Raw genomic sequence first — 18372 nt, 5'->3', positions numbered from 1 at the left:
CGTCAAACGCACAATGTAGATAGTAAGCTATACTATACGGAAGATGCTTCTGATAAATTGTTCTATTTTCCCCTAAAACTTTCATGTGTGGGCTGCGGTAAACATTCTAGATCTGCGTAAACGCAGAACGGAACGGTTTCTTTGTGCTGAAAATTTAAAAATTTGAGAATCTTGTCCTCTTCTGCTGGTAAAATAACTTTGCTTTTGTTCAAATTCGTGCAATCTACATTGTGCTTGAACGAACACCTTTCAGATTGAAAGTGTGATAGACACCTATCGCACAACCAAGTACGACGTTTATGTTTAGAAATTCGAGAACTTGTCAACCGCAATAAATTCCGAATGCATGCAAAATGATGTGTTACATTCTTTTTAATATTATCCATACCATCATCATCGCCGTCATCGTCGTTTTCAGTCTCTATTATTAAAAGATGGATGGTAGGTTTATCAGACTTGTTTCGGCTTAAATAAATGGGTACAATTTCACTGCCCTTTTGTTTTTCCGTACTATCCATACCATAAACGTTAATTGAAAGTTTGTTAAGTTTCTCAAATTTTGGAATCTGGTCTAAAGACATTGTAAAATGCAAACCGTCGTATTGTAGCACTGAGCTGAAATGTGGATACGAAGTGATTTCATTGGGATTTTTGTTGTTGGTCGGAAAGAGGGCTACGGTGACCGACCAGAGGAAGCAATACGCGTCTCTGTTGCGGATGTTGACGACAGCCTTCTTGTCTTGAACATCCTTCGGTAGTGGTGTGTATGTGAACACACCGCCTCGTAGTGGCACGTACTTTTTGATATTCACAGTTAAATTGATTATTTCAGTCAGCGACCAACCAGAGTCCTTTTCTTGAAAATCTTCCACCTTGGTCAACACTTTTTGCTTTACGTTCTCTTCGAACCACCCGTGTATGTCAGCTGGCTGGCGGACGATACGGTTTCTAGTGTAAAAATATTTCATTTCTTCGACAAGTTCAGCGTTTTTCGTTATATTGAATTTACAACACAAGACACAGTTTGCTTTTAAACTTCCCACTTTTCGTAGCATTTTCTTCAGTCTTGCAACGACGAGATGTTTCGCATCTTCCAAAAACCTGTTCAAATCTTCACGCCGCAGATTGATAATGGCTCCCGTTCGAATTCGGCTCTCGAAAGCTGTCTCCAAATCTTCCTACCGTACTCGATCGCTTCTTCGTCGGCTTCGTAATTCGTCACCCACTTTTTGAAATTGTTGAAATTTGACTGTCAACGATTTTAGAATTCCAATTGAAGTCAAAATTCTTGTCTTCTCCCCGATCGTTGAGGCGATTTTATTCAAAAGCCTGGTATTTTGGGTTCCGAATCGAATCCATTTTGCAATCTCTGTCGGTGACGATTTTTCAGTTAAAATCTTGAACGCCGTCTCCATGATTTTTATTAATTTCAAACACTTTTTGGAATCCATGTTTCTTCTTCTTTCGATCATGCACTTGCCAAAGATAGAGTTGCAAAGCCTGCTTTAGAATGACCGCTTTACGCTGACACGGTCCTTTTTATGGGTAAACACCGACGTGACTCACACATCGAGGCGGCTTCCTCATACGGCTCACGAACTCAACGTCGTACCTCAATCCGTCGTCCGCAGGCCGCTCACCGTCAAGTCGAAACTCGTCGGACGATTCCGAGTACTGTTTTCGTCTAACGATTCCGAGAATCTTTTAGGGTCAAAGAAGCTCTTTCTCACGGTCCCGGACTGCTCGCCGTCAAGTCGGAACTTGTCTAACACATTGTTTTTCAGCCTACATTCGTTCAGGGTCGAAGCATCCGCACACAAATTTCAGAACCTTCCAGAATTCGACGTCGCACCGAAATCCTTTGATCGCATGCCGCTCAACGTCGAGTCGAAACACGTCGGACGAATTGTTTGTCAGTCTAGTGAAGTCAACGTCTTGGTATGGACCACGGCGGTGAGGCAGGGAAGCCGATAATATTTCGAGAGCCAGACATAAACATGGAGGTTAGACGGGTGACGAATCGAATGCGGTGGGTCTAGAGAGCGGGTGTCAAAGAGGCATTACGCAACGACGCCTCGGAGAGTCCACATCGATCGAATACCGTGCATATCGAGCATTACTATATATTATTTCCTGCATTACAATATATTATTTCCTACATTACTATATATTATTTCCTACACTAGATTCGTTCAAGGCCGTGCGAATCTTCTCGAACCTTCTGGGAGCTCTCAAAACCCGACACATGCCAGGATTCTCGGTCGAACGTTCAGGGATCCACGGGGTCCGCTCGACCGCCTGAGGATTCACGGAGTGCGCTCGGTAATGCAGTTATCGATTCCGCTCGATGGCATGATTTTCTTTACCGACAAAGAGCACAATTTATCCCAGAAGGGGTAATACCACGGCAATTTCAGGCATTTTTCACCAACGATCATGGTCATTTGGAGGATTTCTTACCGACAATCGTGGTCATTTGGAGGATTTTTAACCGACGATCATGGTCATTTGGGAGATTTTCTTACCGACAATCGGTCGGGAGAGAACGTTTTATCTGACGAGAGTGGGGGTAACCTTCGAGGGTTTGCGTCTGAGATGCAGGGATAGGTGGATTGGTCGTCTTGGTCGGTAAAGAAGGTGTTCCCACGCAGAACCCGCCTTGTTATGCTACTGATATTATCAACTTCCTGCTTTTCTTCAAAAGAGAAGGTGGAGGTTCATAGTCAACCCGAAAATGAAAAGCTGAGTTTTCACCAGATCTCGACGTATTAGGGCCTAGAGAATCACTTTTGACCATTTTTGAATGGGCGTCTTCGTGCGTCTGTGTGTATCGACCGGACTTGATTTCACGAAGAACTCATCAGATGTTGGACCTGATTGATTCAGCAGTTTTTAAGTAATTAGAATGAATACATCGAAGAATAAATTAAAATGACAATATCTTGAAGGTGGATTTACGGATTTTGATGACTTGAGTATCACGCGACTTAGCCTTGCTCATTGTCAACTTAGAACTGATAGAATCAAAAACTTTGTCAGTCATGTAGCTTTTGCGTTATTTTAATTATAACATTAAACAAACTTAATTTGTTAATGTTGTATGTATAAATCAACCACTCGTTCTTCAATATCTTCTTACCGTTTTTCAACGGGCTATCCAAATTCCCGTCTATAAACGAGGCATTTCGTGCCAAATAAACAAGTTTTTACCGTGGCTATTTTTGAATTTAGTGAGACTTTGAGATGATACAAGCATCTCTCAACTACAATTTCTTTTCACCTGATTGTCTTCTCAAATCACTTTTCAGTTAAAAACATCCGAATCTTCTCAAGGTTTCACAAATTTTACTTTCCGGTCTGATTGTTTTGAAAACGTAACGTTTTTCTCTATTCCATTGAACATTTTGAAAAATTTAATGTCAGCAAAAATCAATGTTCAACGTTTTGGAAACAATCAACGTTTTTTTAAAAAGTATTAAAATTTTTATAAACAGTACATAAAATGATGTAGAGGGTGAAATCGATTCGCTTAGCTTAGCTTAGCTTGATTAACTTAATTAGATTAGCTAAATTAGATTATGATCGAAAGCTCATTATTTTTCGTCATATTTTCAACAAAATTTGTTATTCAAAAAACAATTCATCCATATTTTTTCAAATTTCAAAGGAAATCAAAAAAATGGTATTCTCTATTTCAGTTGACTTACGAGGAACCTTGTAACAAATTTAGTATTCTTTATAAGAACTTTGAAAGCACTCTCGTGATTTTAATTGTTTAAATGTCAAACCTAAATTAATATCATGCAATCTTCTGCGTATTGGAAATGAAAGCATTTTTTAAAACGTATATAGATCACTGTTACTACGCATGTATTTTAACAAATGTGTATGAAGGGCTAAGAAGAGATGTGAATGTACTGTGACGTGAGTTTTTCCTGTACCCCGGTCATTTGGAGAAAGGACCGAGAACTTACCGCGTACACAATAATTCGACAGCCCGCGATGTAAGCTGAAAAACTGGATCTTACAAAAGATATCACGAGATTACGTTGGGCGCCTGGCGTAATTAACACGCTTCGAAATCGTTAATTCACTAGACCTCGGGAATTAACTTGGTAGCTCAGTACTACGGAGAGGGGACGGGTGATTTTAGGAGAGAGAGAAAGAGGCACTCGACAACAACACGCTATTTAACAGAAGTAAAGTAAAATAATGTATTTTACTATAGCGATGATACAAAACAAAAAAAGGAATAATTCAAAATTCGCCTTTCACGAGCTCGAAATGAACAAAAAAGAATTATAAACAGAACTGGCAGAAACCAACTATATCAGAGGACTCGAGCCTACTTGCGCTCATCGCATCCTTAATCATAAACAATAGAACAAAAATTAAAACTAAGATCTGACTCGACGCGTTAACCGCCATCGTTCTCTACTAGATACAGCGCTAAACGCCAAAAATTAACAATAAACCACTAGACAAAAACTAGAAACCTTATTCGACGCGCTAACCGTGATCGTTCTCGACGAAATTATAGCACTAATTGCAACATTTCATATTACACCAAAGGGCAAAATTACAAAAAAAAAAACAAAAAACTATGGCTTGACGCGCTATTCGCACCTCTAAATATAATTCGTAATTACGCGTTTATTAATGGTAATCGCTTGACGCTTATCGCAACGCATCCGAACTCAATCCTTACCCGCAATTACCCAAAGTTCACAAATCGCTCCGCTAAACCGAGCGCTCACGCACCACGATACGCGACCTACACGAAAAAGGTGTCACTTTTACATACGCTGACTCGACGAGATCCCGTGTAGCTGAATTTGGTTGCACTCAATTTGAAAACAAAATTGACTCGACTCAAAACCGTGACTCTACTCTAGACTATGCATGAACAAAATTTTTTTCTACGCGGTATTGCGAGAACTCAGGCTACGGCCATCGAATAAGGAGATCAGCAAACAAATTTCGAGTGCTTCACTAACTCGATTATTGACTGGCCAAATGTTGAACGGTGCGCCGATCTAAATCGTCCTCGAAATATGTTCGCGAAGAACCAGTAGCACTTAGCGCTTCGCAGCCACACCAGGAATTCTCCTACACCGGTCTCAGCCATGACGCACACAATTAACTTTATACACCACTGACATGTTTTCCTCGCTTTTAGATGCCTCCGAACAGGGAGTAAAGTTGTACTTTTAAGTCCTGGGGAGTAAAAACGACTTGTACTCCCTCCTCGGATTCTTAGGGCTTAAAAGTGGAAGTTGCGTTTTTTTTGATTCTTGGGACGCGTGGTTGGGTTGAGTTTGGGTTGAATGGTATACGACGGTAGAAGTTTGGAAAACATGGCAGTGGGTATATAAAGTATCGTGTGCACCTCGGGTGTAAGCCATTTTAAGACCTCGGGCGATTTTACTCCCTTGGTGCACAATCTACTATTTTCTTTTCTTTTCAAAACTCAACTACCGCGAACTGTCACCAGGACTCAAGTGAAGAGTTCCACTAATCGGAGTTGAAATCCGAACATGCTTCGGACATGGACACTAGCAGTCGCGAAAAATTCTCCCGATCTAATTGGTTTTCGTCTTACGAAATTCTTATAGCCTAACTTATCGCTATCGTTGACTTCCGCTGTTGCGGAACGCTGATTGGCTGTCTGCTTTTCCAGTGTTCCATCGTTCGGCAGTGGCGTCGTCACGGCTTTGTGAGGCTGCATGACGTTAGCGTGGCGAGGGGAGGCTACGGCTCGCTTACGCTCTACGTTGGCGCTCTCTCCGTAGCCTCGAGTGAGGCCTTCCTCTCGTCTTAATCCTCCGCGATTGTCGTCCTATGACGCTGCTGAATTTGCCGCCGATCCCATGTATGGCGTCGCATCTACTCGAGACAAAAAAAAAAAAAAAATAAACAAAAATCCATAAAGTGTCCCCTCTTAGAGTTTCGGATGCGCGACTATCGTCCTGGCACTCTTTTACGAAATTATTGGCAATTGCGATCGCAAAATCCCTAATTTTAGGTTCCGCCTAGGGCTCGGGGAGCCGTTTGGAACGCGCATAAAATTGCCACGTTACAGTACAAAGTTTATGGACTATGATTGTGATGTTGAACGTTCAAGTAGAGGTTTTAAAAGTCAATTTTTAGATTGATCGCGATAGTCGTGTATAATATTCTGCAGTCATTGGTCGAGACGTGTTATTTCATAGTCTTTTAGATTCTGACTCCTTGGCGTCGGGTCGTTCAAAGCAACGTGTTCCGTGGTGTCGAGAAGAGGGTGGTCGCCGCTAGTCAGTTTTTCGGACAAATTTTCAGATACATGCGCCACCCGGAAAATACGATTTTCTCCTATCCAAGCGCACTCTTATGCATCAAGAAGCTGGCCTTCATCGTGAAAGAGGCACCGGATACCGGAAGCTCGAGAAAGAATGGAAAGTGAAAGGAATAACACTGGGGGAGGGGGTATTGGCATACTCCAGAAGACGACGATTGTATTTTTGACTAATTATTGCAGGAATGCCATTATAAAAAATATTCCCAACATAAAAGCCGTGAAATGAACAATAGATGCAACAATTAGCCATTGCGTCTCAACCGACAGGAATCCTCAGCACGAGCAATGCCCCACTGGACCAGACTCATGGTGTTTCCACAACAGAAGTGTGGCCAAACAAAAAGAGCCGGAGAGCCATCAAAAGGTGTGACTAAAACTCAACTCGAGAGTAGTCGAAAAGTCGAAGTCTTTGTACGAACGCCTATCGACCAATGATCTACTAGTCCATTGTGCCCAAGGTGCGATACAGAATACTAACGAAAGCTTGCACTCCCTGATCTGGTGAAAATACCCGAAAGAGATTTTCCTCTCCAAAGAGAGAATAGAATGATCAGTAGCAACCGTAGTTGCTGAATTCGACATGGAAGCACTCCATGCTCAAAAGGCAAAGATGTCAGTGAGGTCTGAGAAGGTGGCTGATAATTCAACAAAGATGAGCCGCAACGAGATTCCAGACGAAAGCGTAAGGCTGAATGGAAAGCAAAGATGGAGTCCAAAAAAGCCAGATGAACAATGAGAATTGAAAACATCGCTACGGAGAAGGTTGAAACAGAAGCAAAAGGGACTACGTATGGTGCCGGGAAATTCTAACGGTTTTTTCACCAGACTAATTTGCAAGTAGTTAGCTCTATAGATAAATTCAGGTGCGTTATTGGATAGTAGACTCAAGTGGGGGCTGAATGAATATTAGTTGATCGTTTTCATTTACTCAATGTATATTATTGAAATATTATGCTCCCCCTTATAATTGAAAGATATAAATTCGAACGATTGGTGATTTCGAAAAATCAACGACGGAGCCAGGAATCGAACCCGGCATCCAGAGATGCCTAGCCGGAGCCTTACTCCACTAGACCACCTAGCCGCCCTGACTCTGTTGTCGTTAATTTCTCTCATCACCGTTCGAATTTGTTTTCATGTGCCGTGATGTATGTGTAAATATGAATTTATTCTTCTCTTCAAGCACTAATATATGTAAGAATGTATGTAGATGGAGAATGTTTATATTTTCGTTTCTTGCTTCCGATAGGAAGTCAAATGAGACGGACAAGCCGTCTAATAATTGATATGCGGATATGCATATCGTTAATTACGAGAATACAATTGTTGAAAGATAAAAATTCGAACAATTGGTGATTTCGAAAAATCAACGACGGAGCCAGGAATCGAACCCGGCGTCTAGAGATGCCCTAATAATCATTGCGGTACAGAATTTTTTAATACTCGAGTGTCCTAGTCCAACGCCGATCATTCTGTTACGTGGGGCTGAGAGTGTACTGAGCGGTGGTAGTTAATCATGATTAATTGAATAATCAAGCTCCCACGTAACGACAGTGAATAAATATTAAAACTAAGAAAAGACCTACCTTTCGATAAGCCGGTAATTTGTAGGATCGTGTTGCTATAGTCCTGTACAGGTCTGTGAGGTTTGTTTAAATTGTTGAGGCAATTTTATAATAATGAAAATGGGAAAAAGGTCGTCCAAAATAAATGGTTTAATATGATTTAACTGGTGAACGATGAAGTATATTCTGTATGATTTGGTGATTGAAATGTCTGATAACAATGAATGGTGATAATGACATAAAAGCCGAAAGTAACAATTTATAAAGCGTTTGTATAAATATATATATAAAAAAATAAAAATATATATAAAATGCGCCAAATAATTCAATCTCATTGGTCGGTAAAATCGCCCTGCGGCGATGTTTCCGTCTGCTGAGCAGAGCGCCGACGTACACAAAATGAAACTAAAGCTGTAAATCTCTCGCGCGTAAAGCCGTGGATTGAGGTTATGCTGCCGTTCATTTTTACGTAACGTGAATTGTTTAAGAAGAACAGTATTGTTCAGCAATACCGCAGTCGATATCGGAAGATATTCAACCGACGCGGCGACGCAATAAAGAGTTTAACGGAAAAACAAATATGAAATGATACAGAAATTAGGTTTTATTTATTGAAAGAAGAAATCTGAAATTCAATGTGAAATGTTATTAACAAGTGGGAGTCTGGACAAACAAAGGTAGGTAAGTAAAAACAAAGTTTATTGTGAACAGATTCTTTATTTACATAAAATTAAAAATGCGTCTCATTAACGATTTATGTTTTGTACATTTCATTGGAAATTAGTTGTATCCAAAAATACCAAAAGATCCTGTCTGATAATAATAGCTTCTAATATTTACAGATACGAAATAATTCATTGTCAAAGCGGGACTAAATTTGTCAGGCATGGAAGCATGTAGGTAAATTTCTAATCACGTGATCTTTGACTATTACAATATTTTAACATGTATTCAATGATAAAGATAGTTTTTTTTTCAGCAGGCTCGAAGTTTAAACTTTGATTAAGACGAGGAAAATTTTGCCTTACCTGATGGTCAAAACGTTTAGGTGGCAAGGATCCTGGTTTCTCGAGCGGTGCAATCATTATAACCATCGAACCTGGTTGTTCCGTCAGACATCAGGTGCCAGAGTGAATTTCATCAGGCCATCGCCACCTTCTTAACATCAGTTGAGGCAAAATTGAAGAGCGGGATATACTACAGATCATAATGGCTGAATATCCCATCATTTTACTTTGATCGAGCCAATAGCGATAAGTTTGTTACTTCACCGTTGCTGCCAATACATTCTACCAAGGAATCATTCTGTCATCAATCAGATTTTCTTTATTTCGAACCGCACTAACATGAAATACAGAAATCATTTTAACAAATCTAATATTACTTGAATTTTCGATTTGAGTATTAGGTTCCCTTAATTTATTTAATCGATCACCATTGAAAATTTGCGAAATGAACTCTGATAATCATTAGAAAATTTTTAATAGTAGTAGCAATAATTTATTGTTCGGAAAAAATACATTGACTATCGACTATTTGTAAATTTTGTTGAACTATTTTCGAAAAAAAAAAGATTCGCCATTCTGTTACAGATAGTGAGATATTCAAATTTCTTGAACGCTCGGTTTAATGTCTCGTTTTCAAAAGTGACAGAATTCAATATTACCACCTGAAATCACATGAGAGTAAGAAAGCTGCTTAGTTGCTTGAAAGTGGCGATGATCTTTGTACGTGTGATAAATTGAATAGGCAGATAACAGTCAATATTAGAGATGTAATTTCTTTGGCCGTATCACCTGTTGATAGAAAAAAATTTCATTGTTATTTCTAATGTACGAAATAATAAACGTGATCAAATAAAATGTTCCCACCTACCTGCTGCATTTCTTCCAAGCACCCAACATTTAAACAGATTTCTCATTTCAGTCGAATCAAGCCAATTTTCAAGAGCTTTAGCATCAACTTTCCGAGTCACTACCTCGACTGTTTGAGATTCTAACCCCAAAAATTCGTATGAACTACATCGCCGCCAGAAACAGAGTTTGACAGTTGAAACTCGGAGTGGCCAGCCTACCCGAGCAGCCGATAAAACTCGCGCATGCGCATTGTATGTATAGTTTTAAGAGATTGTCCCTGTATATAATAATATATATAAAATTCACGTGTCACAGTGTTTGTCACCAAACTCCTCCGAAACGGCTGAACCGATTTCAATGAAATTTTGCATACACATTCGGTAGGTCTGAGAATAGGTTTATAACTTTTTTCATACTTCTTAGTGCTATTGTTTAATAAATATTCTTCATTTAATAATTTTTGGCATCGGTCGATAACTGCACAAGTGATAATTGCTCATCACCGGCTGATACCAGTTTAGCCCGCCAGGTGTCGCTGCTTAATTTAATAATTTTTGGCATCGGTCGATAATTAGCCCGCCAGGTGTCGCTGCTAGGAGACTCATACACATTCGGTAGGTAATTTGTAAATGGTAAATAAATAATAAACGAAAATACACAAATAATTAATTAATATACTGCTTTTCATCATTAACTAATTGGATTTCTTCGATTTAAGTGTTTAGTACAATGCCAGCAAGACGCAGAGGAGCTTCTATAGCCCCTCACACACCTAGATCTGCAAGCAGGCGAAATACAAGAGCCCTAAGAACAGAAGACCAAATCCAGCAAGATAACACTCATGTGCGTGAGAACATGGCGCGATTGCGTCAAGCTGAATCAGAAGATGTACGAGCTGAACGAAATGAACGAAGAAGATTAGAACAAAGGCAATCGCGTCGTCTTATAGTTGGCAGATGCAGAGCGAATGAACAACAGCGCCAACAGGTGCATCGATTATTTACATCTAATTCATTCCTGCGTCTAGCATTCGAGTATGAGCACGATATTCAATATTATGCTCATTCAAAAGTGGTAATTGGTGCTATGGACAAGGAATGTCCGCATTGTCATGCTCTTAAGTTTAAAACTGAGCCACCTGGAATGTGTTGTTCGTCAGGAAAGGTGCAATTACCTGCAATTGAGACACCACCTGAACCATTGAACGGTTTACTTATCGGCACGGATCCAGATTCTAATCTATTCCTAAAGTCAATTCGAACATTTAATTCATGTTTTCAAATGACATCGTTGGGAGCAACAGAAATAATTAGAAATAATGCTATCAATGGTCAGCAATTTAATTCAACATTCAAAATCAAAGGCCAAATTTATCATAAAGTGGGCTCATTGCTGCCAATGCCAAACGGATCACCTAAATTTTTACAAATTTACTTTATGGGCGGTGAGGATGCACGTGTAGATGCACGTTGTGGCTATAATAACCTCGATTCATTTTTTGCCAGACGCATCGTCAGTGACCTGGATTCCCTATTGAATGAGCACAATGAATTGTTGAAAATATTCAAATCACACATGCACAAATTACAAAGTGATAATCACGCTATTGTCATCAATCCGGATAAAACACCTGCTGGAGAGCATATTCGTAGATTTAATGCTCCTGTTCTTGACGATGTCGCTGGAATCATGGTTGGCGATCGTACAGCTAAACGAGAAATAGTGATTCGTAGAAGAAATAATAATCTACAGTTCATTGCTGATACACACCGTTCATATGACGCTCTCCAATATCCGCTAATGTTCTGGAAGGGACAAGACGGGTATTGCATAAATATTAAACAACGAAATCCCGCAACAGGTGCCGAAACGAACAAGAATGTTAGTTCGAAGGACTATTATGCGTATCGGTTGATGATTAGACGTGATCAGGACAACGTTATTCTACGATGTCGTGAGCTTTGTCAACAATTCATGGTCGACATGTATGTAAAGATAGAGAGCGAACGATTACGATACTTGCGATTTAATCAAGAAAAGCTGCGTGCGGAAGAATACATTCACCTGCGAGACGCTATTGTCAACAACGCCGATGCCGCTCAAATCGGTAATTCTGTCATTCTACCATCATCATACATCGGCAGCCCACGTCATATGCAAGAATACATACAGGATGCTCTGACTTACGTGCGCGAATATGGGCGGCCGTGTTTATTTATCACGTTCACATGTAATCCAAAATGGCCGGAGATTACATCTTTACTATTGCCTGGCCAAAATCCAGTACATCGTCATGACATTACAGCACGTGTGTTCAGACAAAAATTGAAGTCTTTGATAAATTTCATTACAAAACTACATGTATTCGGTCCCACACGTTGCTGGATGTATTCCGTTGAATGGCAAAAGCGGGGATTACCTCATGCCCACATTTTGGTTTGGTTAATCGATAAAATACGACCTGAAGAAATCGACAGTATAATTTCTGCGGAAATTCCAGATCCGTCTACTGATCAAATGCTGTTTGATATTGTTACAGCAAACATGATTCATGGCCCATGCGGCAATCTGAATCGTACATCGCCTTGCATGGTAGATGGAAAATGTACCAAAAGTTATCCGAAAAATTTCACGAACGATACGATCACAAATGTTGACGGATACCCCATATATCGTCGAAGAAGTTCCGATAATGGCGGGCAATCATTTGTTAAAAATATAAACAGAGTAGAAATTGACATTGATAACCGTTGGGTGGTCCCATATTCGCCTCTGCTGAGCAAAACATTCAATGCTCATATTAATGTTGAGTTCTGCAGTTCAGTAAAGAGCATCAAATACATTTGCAAGTATGTCAATAAAGGCAGCGATATGGCTGTATTTCGAGTTGACAATATCAATGCGAATGCTCCTCCGGTGAATACTAACGATGAAATAACGCTTTACCAAATTGGTCGGTACGTCAGCTCCAATGAAGCCGGTTGGCGTATCTTTGGTTTCCCAATTCATGAACGGGATCCAGCAGTTATTCATTTGGCCGTCCATCTTGAAACCGGCCAGCGCGTATATTTCACGACCGAGACAGCGATCGATCGTGCTATAAATCCACCAAAAACAACACTCACTGAATTTTTTGAATTGTGCAATCGTGCGGATGTTTTTGGTGCGTTTGCACGGACATTGCTGTATTCAGAAATACCACGCTATTTCACATGGGCTCCAACAAAAAAATGGATGCCCCGCAAGCAAGGCACGCCGATTGATGGATATCCCGGTTTATTCAAATCAAACACCTTGGGGCGAGTATTTACAGTCAATCCAAGGCAGACTGAGTGCTTTTATCTTCGCCTGTTATTGGTTAATGTCATCGGGCCATTGTCATTTCAAGATATACGGAAAGTGGATGGACAACAGTATCCAACGTATAAAGATGCATGCCATGCACTCGGCTTGCTGGAAGACGACAACCAGTGGGAATGTATGCTTGCTGAAGCGGGATTGAACTGTGCAGCAAAACAAATTCGTCTACTATTCGCTATAGTGTTGACTACATGTTTCCCGACCCGAGCAGAGACATTATAGGACAATCACAAAGATTCAATGACTGATGATATATTGCATCAACATCGTACACGGTGCAACGATCTAACGATAGTTTTCAGTGACGCTATGTACAATGAAGCATTGATTGCTATTGAGGATCTTTGCATTACCATTGCCAACTTACCACTCAGTCATTTCGGTATGCATTCACCAAATCGAAATGCATCTGATTTAATGAACACTGAAATGAATCGTGAACTACAATACAATACTGCAGAAATGGCAGCGATTGTTGCTCGCAATGTCCCACTAATGAATGAAGAACAAAAAACAATTTACGACCGCATCATGCTCGCAGTTTCGGCAGGACAAGGTGGTTTCTTTTTTTTGGATGCACCAGGTGGAACTGGCAAAACATTCCTTATTTCGCTAATTCTCGCCGAAATACGATCAAATAATGGCATTGCATTGGCTGTTGCATCATCTGGCATTGCGGCGACTTTATTGGATGGAGGCAGAACAGCTGATTCAGTATTTAAACTGCCGCTAAATATTCAAAACAACCCAGACGCAGTGTGCAATATAAAAAAACAATCTTCCATGGCCAAAGTGCTTAAACGTTGGAAAATTATCATCTGGGATGAATGCACTATGGCGCACAAACATTCGCTTGAGGCGTTGAACAGGTCATTGAAAGATATAAAAAACAACGACAAACTATTCGGCGGCACTCTGTTACTCCTTTCAGGTGATTTCAGACAAACACTTCCCGTTATTCCACGTTCAACATACGCTGATGAAATCAACGCGTGCTTAAAATCATCGCCACTGTGGCGTAATGTTGAAAAAGTACAACTGAAAGTAAATATGCGCGTTCAAATGCTTCAAGATCCATCCGCTGAAACATTTTCAAAACAACTGTTAGATATCGGCGATGGAAAAGTTGCTAGAGATGAAAGTGGATGCATAAAATTACAGGCTGATTTCTGCACAGTCATTGATTCGCAAGATGCTCTCATTGACCAGATATTTCCCGATGTACGCAGACAATAAGCAAATCATGGGTGGCTGGCAGAGAGAGCAATTTTAGCAGCAAAAAATGTGGACGTCAACGAATTGAATCTTAAGATTCAACATTTGTTACCAGGAGAATTGGTGTCATACAAATCTATTGATACAGTTTGCGATGACACCGAAGCTGTAAATTTTCCAACAGAGTTTTTAAACTCATTGGATTTACCAGGCATGCCACCGCATAATTTACAACTAAAGGTTGGATCTCCGGTTATTTTACTTCGTAATTCGAACCCACCACGGTTGTGTAATGGCACGCGATTAGTCATTAAAAAATTAATGAAAAATGTTATCGAAGCCATCATTTTAAATGGCAAATTTCGAGGTGAAATTGTATTACTGCCGCGAATTCCTATTATACCCACAGATGTGCCAATACAATTTAAACGCCTTCAATTTCCAATTAGATTGGCATTTGCAATGACTATCAATAAGTCTCAAGGCCAAACGATGTCTGTCTGTGGTTTAGATTTGAGCACATCATGTTTTTCACACGGACAATTATACGTGGCGTGCTCTCGAGTGGGCAAACCATCCAGTTTATTTGTGTTGGCGAAAGATGGAATAACAAAAAATATTGTACACTCTGTTGCATTAAAGGATTGATATTGTTTTTTAGTAATATTGTCATAACTAGCGATATGTATATAATTTTAAAGAATCAATTTTAATAAATTAAACAAAATAGTGTTCGGTGTTTTGTTATTTTTATATTCCGTCACCGTTCACAACGCTCCCTACCTCTTTCACTTATACAGGGTGTCCCTAAATTGCCTCCCACGGACTAGCCAGCATGATACCTTGTCAAAATCCAACCGAGAATTTCTTTTCCGGAAGCTCGTCCGACGCATAGTTTTTGAATTATAAGCGATAGCGCTAGGCCAATCAGAGTGCACCATTTCATCTGGATTTGCCGCCACGGAAATTGCTGTTTTGTTCGTCTAGGCGAATTATTATTATTCGGTTACAAAGTAAATATCGGCACCTCCCCTCACTCGCTGTTGTACCCCTTCTCGAGCGCTGACCTCGGTATTGTTGCCGCGGCACACGCTGCCGGCCGCACATCCATGTGCGCACACTTGTGTGTGTAAACAGAAGCGCATCCTCAAGAATAAGGGATACAGCAGCGAGAGAGGGGAGGTACCGATATTTAATTCGTAAACGAATAATAATAATTCACCCAGACGAACAAAACAGCAATTTCCGTGGCGGCAAATCTAGATGAAATGGTGCACTCTGATTGGCCTAGCGCCATCGCTTATAATTCAAAAACTATGCATCGGACGAGCTTCCGGGAAGGAAATTCTCGGTTGGATTTTAACGAGGTATTATGCTGGCTAGTCCGTGGGAGGCAATTTAGGGACACCCTGTATACCACATCCCTTACATACTTACAATAAGTTAGTTATTTTTTTCTAGAAAAATATTCTCTAGAAATAATTTATATGACAAAACAACGTTTGTCGGGTCAGCTAGTATATATATATATATATATTGTGACCAATTATTTTTGTTACTATCGTGGCACCACGTTGGGCGCCATTTTGTAACACGATAAAATTTCTCGCAAGGGTCAAACGAAGAAATGAGATAATTGGTTACCCTACGACGCAGTCACTAACCTGAATAATTAGACATAGAGAGAGATACGACAAGAGAAAGATATGATTGTTGGGCGCCAGACGCACATGCGTCAAAGAGAATAGATAATTAGAGACAAAGATAAAGGTAAAGATAAAGGTAATAGGTAAAGGTAAGGTCAGGTTCTACGACGGTTTTGCACAGCTTGCTCAGTATAGACAAGATAATGGTAGAGGGGAGGGGTCGAATCCAATAGACAAAATAAAAAACAGGTGAAGCAGAAATAGTATCGAATATATTGATTAAGAAGCGATAAATTTTAATAACAAGCAAACAACTGCAGAGATTGAGATACAATTAAGATAGATGCGATAATTAACAATATTTACAGCCAGAGAAAAGTTAAGCGAGAGATTTAACAAGTAACGAAACGTTTTCCGAATAAGCGGGAAATATGCGTAAGCTCGCGATACTATGATTCCAGGTAATAACTAATACGGTTTTATAATGAATATGCAGAACAGAAAAAGATATACGGTACTTAAATTAAGCATTAAGCAAGTAAACCATAAAATATGAGAAGCGATTATGAAACACAGGCGAAATACAAAAATCGTGATCGTTATCACATTACCAGCATTATCAGCGATATAACAGAGACAGGGAATTATTAATTACAAAATAAATTCAAGGCAACAGGTCAAGTAAGAAATTATTATAAAATATAGATACTAACAGATAATACGTAGTCTCTAGTTTGCGGTAAGCGCGAGAAGAAAAGAAGGTAATACGCGGTACGATAAAAGATAATTCAAGATAAGGCAAATAATATTCAAGAATATTAATATGCAACATACGACAACCCAAAGAGACTACGGACAACTACGATCAGCGATATTAGCGAAGAAAATAATGAAAAAGGTGTTATGCGATATGGCACAATACTCCAATGTCAAATGAAAGACGAGCGGGACCACGCAGCGATGTAAGATCGCTCACGCGATACACTCACTAAGATACGGTAATCGAAGGTAATAGGTAAAGAGACAGATATGAACTAATCGCAGAAAATATAGCGAAATCGCAATGCTCAATAGCTGAGATAAAAATTGATCATTTAACAGAACGCGCTGCTATACAGCGATATTAGACATTCAGATATTCTAGAAGAGAAAGATAATCAAATAAAGCAATAGTCACTACCAATGCGTAAGTAATAGTTAACCAGTCGCGAAATTACTTGCAATAAGAAAGAGAAAGGGACAAGATAAGAGATAATAGATAATAAGGTACGAGCCCAGGTGGCTCAAGCAGACTAACTCCAAGATAAAGAGAGAGGGTACGAGCCCAATTGGCTCAAACAGACCAACTGCAAGATAAAGAGAAAGAGAGATACAGGTAAAGGTACGATATATTGCAAGTAATGTCGTGGTTTCACAAAATAGAAAAGGAACCTCACTTACGTAAAAGAAGATAGAGAAGGCACCGAAGATGCGGTAACAGTAGCAAAACTGAGTTTACAATACGAGAAATACAAGAGATAATGATAGAAAAACTGAATTTACGATACGAGAGATACAAGAGAGAACAATAGCGGTACGATATAGCGATAGCACGTCTTCGTAGAGATCGTAATAGCGATAGCACGTCTTCTTAAAGCGATAACTGAACGTAGAGTGACGAGACGAGCGATGATCCTGATCCTCGTCGCGCTGCTGTCACGTGATTTTTCCTCAAATTTGCGGTATTCTAATTGGTCAGCGGGTCGCGTAGGTCTGGTCTACGGATAGGCGGCGATAATCCCTCGCCGCTAGTTTTTCTTCTTCCGCGAGGACAGGTATCGAGGTATCGGGACATCGGAAGGTGGTCGGAGCTGTTTTTCCCTCAGCTGTGCGGTATCGTTGGTGAGAGGGAAGGTCGTACCGCTCATGTGTTGCGATATTGAGGTGTGCGACAATATTACGTCACCGGTCCTTTGGACTTGCGACCGACTGTACTTCACTCCTTGCTTTACTGGTACTCCCCGTTGTAGCTATTTCGTCGGCGCTGCATCCCGGCCCTCGCTCATTGAAGCCCTCATGCCGGAACGATCTGGTGGTGATGGCCCTCAACCCGGATCCCCACACTATATCCACCAGATCCACGTGGTCAGCATATCATAGCCTATTCCACGCCGCAGTCCTTCGATAGGACGGTTCATGAAGAGAAAACCGTCCTCTATTTGAGAGACAACGACTTGGTAGGTGTTAGGGTCGGTTCGCTCCAGGCTGATAAGTATCGTCGACGGGAGGCTTTGTTGTGTTTTTGACGCACAGCCCTGTACGCCGCCTGACGATGCATCCGAGCGGTAGAAGCATTCATTCGTGGTTCGGCTCCTGGCCGATAAGTCTTAAATAGTCGGAGGTACTGTTTGTGT

General features: G+C 40.4%; 2 protein-coding genes across 6 annotated transcripts in view; both read left to right on the top strand.

The window, feature by feature from the left end:
- LOC124308743 (GTP-binding protein Di-Ras2) overlaps positions 1-18372 on the top strand; it is a 310047-nt gene that overhangs the window by 158930 nt on the left and 132745 nt on the right. The window lies entirely within an intron of this gene.
- On the top strand, positions 10488-13340 carry LOC124309447 (uncharacterized). Its single transcript, XM_046773111.1, has one exon. It carries the CDS (start codon positions 10488-10490, stop codon positions 13338-13340), a length of 2853 nt encoding a protein of 950 aa, XP_046629067.1.

This window comes from Neodiprion virginianus, chromosome 7 (assembly GCF_021901495.1).
Source record: "Neodiprion virginianus isolate iyNeoVirg1 chromosome 7, iyNeoVirg1.1, whole genome shotgun sequence".
Classification (NCBI taxonomy): Eukaryota; Metazoa; Arthropoda; class Insecta; order Hymenoptera; family Diprionidae; genus Neodiprion; species Neodiprion virginianus.
Note: the sequence above shows the minus strand (reverse complement) of the source record. Positions and strands in the feature narration are given on the sequence as shown.